A 3,988-nucleotide genomic window follows, 5' to 3' on the forward strand; every position below is an offset into this window, starting at 1 on the left:
TGATATTCTTATTCCTTTGGTTTCCTTGCATTTATTGGAAGGCACAATAAAATTTGCATTTTTTAGGGTATAGCAGGATACTTTTCCTGTTTCTTTCTGCAGTCTATTATTACCACTTTTACACCTTTTGTCAGACACAGGGGTTAAAACTATTATATCACAAAATAAACAGAAATAGAGGCCTCAACAAATAACACTCAATAATGGATAGTATACGTTTCAGTTAATATGCTTTCTTCTAAGTTAAAAATACCCTACTACAAGTGGCTTAAATAATGAAGGGTTTATTTAAATCAGTCAGTCCATGTGTATGGCAGTTTTAGAGTTGGTTAATTCTGCAGCTCAATAGCATTATCAAGGACTCTAAAGAGTTCCATCTTTCCATGGAGCCAACCTCAGGATATGGCTCTGTGTCCCCTTGTGATCATAAGTTGGCTGCAGCAGTTCCGAGTATCAGATTCAGACACAACAATGCCCAAAGAAAGACAGCAGAGTTTCCTCCTCTTGAAACTCAGACATCCTTTTGAACATCACTTAGTTGACACTGACAAAGGTTTTCATACTCATGCCTCAGCAATTACTCATGAGGGAAATAAGACCACACATGATTGTCTTAGAACAACCAGATTCACCCTTGGGGAAGAGTCCAGCATCCCTGAGCACAAAGCTGTGCAGAGAGGGAACTCTTGAACAAGCAAGCACGAAGGGACGGACAAAATGGCTGTTGAACAGCAACAACAGTATTTGTCACAGTCTGATAGGACTGAAAGCATACAGAACATGTTGTCACATTAGCTTCCATTGGCTAAGAGGGTAAAGTAGCAATGAAAAAGAACTAATATAATGGACTGTTATACATTTGAAAAAATATTTCAGGGACAAATAATAACTAAGACTGAGAGAGTACATTCTATGTGCCAGGCACTAGTCTATGTGCTTTATACAAATTAACATGTTTAATTCTCACAAGTTTTACTTGTATTTTATAGATAAGAGGAAACAGAGAGAAGCCAAGTAATCTGCCCAAGATATCTAGTAAGTGACTCTAGTGAGTGACAGAGCTGAGATTGGAACTGAGGTAATCAGGATCCAGACCCATGCTGTCAACTGCTACCTTATGCTGCAGAGGGTGATGTAAAAGGGGTATATATATACATTTTTAAGAGTAAAAACATCAAATAAACCATAGAGATGTACAAACCAAGCCAAGAAGTTAGCTGAGATTTACACATTGTACAATTTATTAAATACTGAAATTCATTACAACCAATTAATTTACTTCTGATAGAAGTTTCATTTTTAAAAATGTGGTTGTGTTCAAATTCTGACTTGACACTGCCTTTTGGCTAACCATTCTATTTTTACTGATTCTGTACTCAGTCATTATGGGCAGAAAAACTAATTTTACATAACAGAACAAAGAAATTTCTCAATTGGTGCAACACTCAATATACATAAGAGGGATACTCCCAAAGTGTGGACATGAGCACAAGAGTATATGACCAGAGAACATATTGCTTTTTATGGTGTATTTATAATAGCTATAGATAATATTGTTAAGTCATGCACATTAAGTCTTTACCTCCTACTGAAGTTTTCTATCTTACACATGAAAATTTCTATCTTACACACAAAAATCATGTCCCAGGGTTTGGCATCTAGCCAAAAATTAAACTGTGATGGAAAAATGGATATAAAATTTGCTTTTCAGGCCATCACAGAAAAGTTGTCAGCTATAATACCCATCCTGGAATCGTGGTGGTAAGTTCCTGGAAGTTGCTTTTTCCTGTGTTTTGATCAAGTCAATAATAGCTGACAGCACTGCACAGTCTCTGGATTTAGTGTCCTTCCAGTCTACAGGATGGGGACTTTCAATCTTCTCTTGCAGAAGGATATCTAGTTCTTTTCTTAATTCCTAATGATGGAAAAATTACACATGTTTAACAAATGCAGGTGTATTATTATCAAACAATGTAATAAATAAAAGTTACTCTAGCTAATACAAACAGTTTCAAAAGCTAATATACAAAAGACTGAAATAGTGAGCAACCAACTAAAGCGTAGGTAAATTCAAACTTCAATCATGCTGAGCCATTTAGAATGGTTGGTCTATTACCACCTCAAAACACAATTCAGAAAAGCTAAGAATCAATTTCTCAAGACTATTTGCTCTGTTGAAATAGAGTAAGAAATGTTTAATATATATAACACTTGGAACAAAACGACAAGACCACATGCTGACAGGCATGTAGATTTAAAGATAATCATGTACACAAAGAATGATTACGTTTTGTAATGATGAATATGCTAATTATCCTGATTTGATAATCACACTCTGTATACAGGTACTGATATTCAACTCTGAACCCCACAAATATGTATAATCAATTATGTTTCAATAAAAAAAAAATTAAGACAATCATGTAAAGTCAGTCACCTTAACAAGATGAGCAATTCTTGCTGGAGACTGAAAGACAATCCATTCATCACTGTATACAGGTACTGATATTCAACTCTGAACCCCACAAATATGTATAATCAATTATGTTTCAATAAAAAAAAAATTAAGACAATCATGTGAAGTCAGTCACCTTAACAAGATGAGCAATTCTTGCTGGAGACTGAAAGACAATCCATTCATCTACAGCAATAGTTTCCTGATCATTATCCTTCTGGATAGAAATATCACCTCCAAAGAACAAGAGACAGTACGGGGAAACCTCTGTGCAGTCATATAAGTATATCTGTAATGAAAATTAAAGTAAATTAATACATTCAGAAGTCTGAAAAGATTATTACCACATTAATTCAACAATATCACCAGCATCAATCTATTAGTGCCTTGCTTCAAAAACAGGTATTAACCTGCTAGTGTAATTACACAGATTAATTTTGAAGAATATAATTTTAAATGAGCCATTCTTGATTAATTCAGAGAGCATAGGGGTTTTATATTTTTGTTTTAAACTACTGCACTATTCTTTGAACAAAATATTTTGAGTGACTAAACCAAAACACTAATGTACCTAAATTATTTTTATATACCTAGTATTTAAGAAACCATCTTAAATTATTTTTCTAAAGAGAAAAATATAAATAAATGGAATCCCACTTAATATTCTGACAAGTATTTATAAAGTATATTGATATGCCAACAAAATTCTTTATACAGTGTAAACTCTTGTACATGGTAAAATGCCAGCATTTCTTGAAAGCAGACTCTGAAAAAATTATGCAAATCAAACAATTAAAATGCAAAATTAATTAATTCTTAATCAAAATACAAAGATCCATCATGACAGACCTGCAAATTAAAAGTATAGGTTATTTACTTAAGGAAAAAAATTGTAGTTCAGGTCAGAAGAAAAAAAAAAGAAAATTTTTGTTTATAATTGTGAAAACAATTATGAAAATACAAGAATAATGTTCACTTACACTACTTGTTCTCATCTTCAGGTGATAGATAAGCCAGTTGTAGTGAAAGTCCGTTTGCTCCACATTAACAGATTTAGGATGAAGAGCAACCACACCATCAGTTTTTGTGTAAACTTTCACCCTTTAAGAAAGTTAAAATACAGTTTGTTAAAAAAGTCTTCTAAGGGATTCTTTTCCACTCTTTTAAAAACTGATAGAAGGGTTTAGTAAAAACCAAACTCCCAAATCTAGAAAAATTCCATAGCTGAGCTCAGTTTATTTTTGCAATATAAAAACTTACAAATTTATATTTGAGGAAAGAGAGTAATTTTCTTAATAATATATGGAAAAATACCAGCTAAATATGAATACCCTAAATTATATAACTTAATTCTCTTCTTGCAGGTATAAATTACTCAACATATTAGAAAGGTGACAGAATATTCCTTAATTATGTTAATATTTATTATACTACTGAAGGATAAAGAACAAAATAAATATCTGAAATAAAATTTTAAGTGGATTCAGACCAAGACAAAAACAGTTTATACATTTTTACTATGACAATCATGAT

General features: G+C 32.4%; 1 protein-coding gene across 1 annotated transcript in view; it reads right to left on the reverse strand.

Annotated features, from left to right (window-relative positions):
- Positions 1-1,218: 1,218 nt before the first annotated feature.
- DHX36 (DEAH (Asp-Glu-Ala-His) box polypeptide 36) overlaps positions 1,219-3,988 on the reverse strand; it is a 52,686-nt gene continuing 49,916 nt past the window's right edge. Inside the window, exons 24-26 of the mRNA XM_008584773.1 lie at positions 3,436-3,556; positions 2,592-2,744; positions 1,219-1,915 (exon numbers count right to left, since the gene is read on the reverse strand). Of these exons, the coding sequence (XP_008582995.1) occupies positions 1,730-1,915; positions 2,592-2,744; positions 3,436-3,556 (460 nt within the window). The 3' untranslated portion in view covers positions 1,219-1,729. The remainder of the gene's footprint in view (positions 1,916-2,591; positions 2,745-3,435; positions 3,557-3,988) is intronic.

This window comes from Galeopterus variegatus, unplaced genomic scaffold (genome assembly GCF_000696425.1).
Source record: "Galeopterus variegatus unplaced genomic scaffold, G_variegatus-3.0.2 Scaffold3369, whole genome shotgun sequence".
Lineage (NCBI taxonomy): Eukaryota > Metazoa > Chordata > Mammalia > Dermoptera > Cynocephalidae > Galeopterus > Galeopterus variegatus.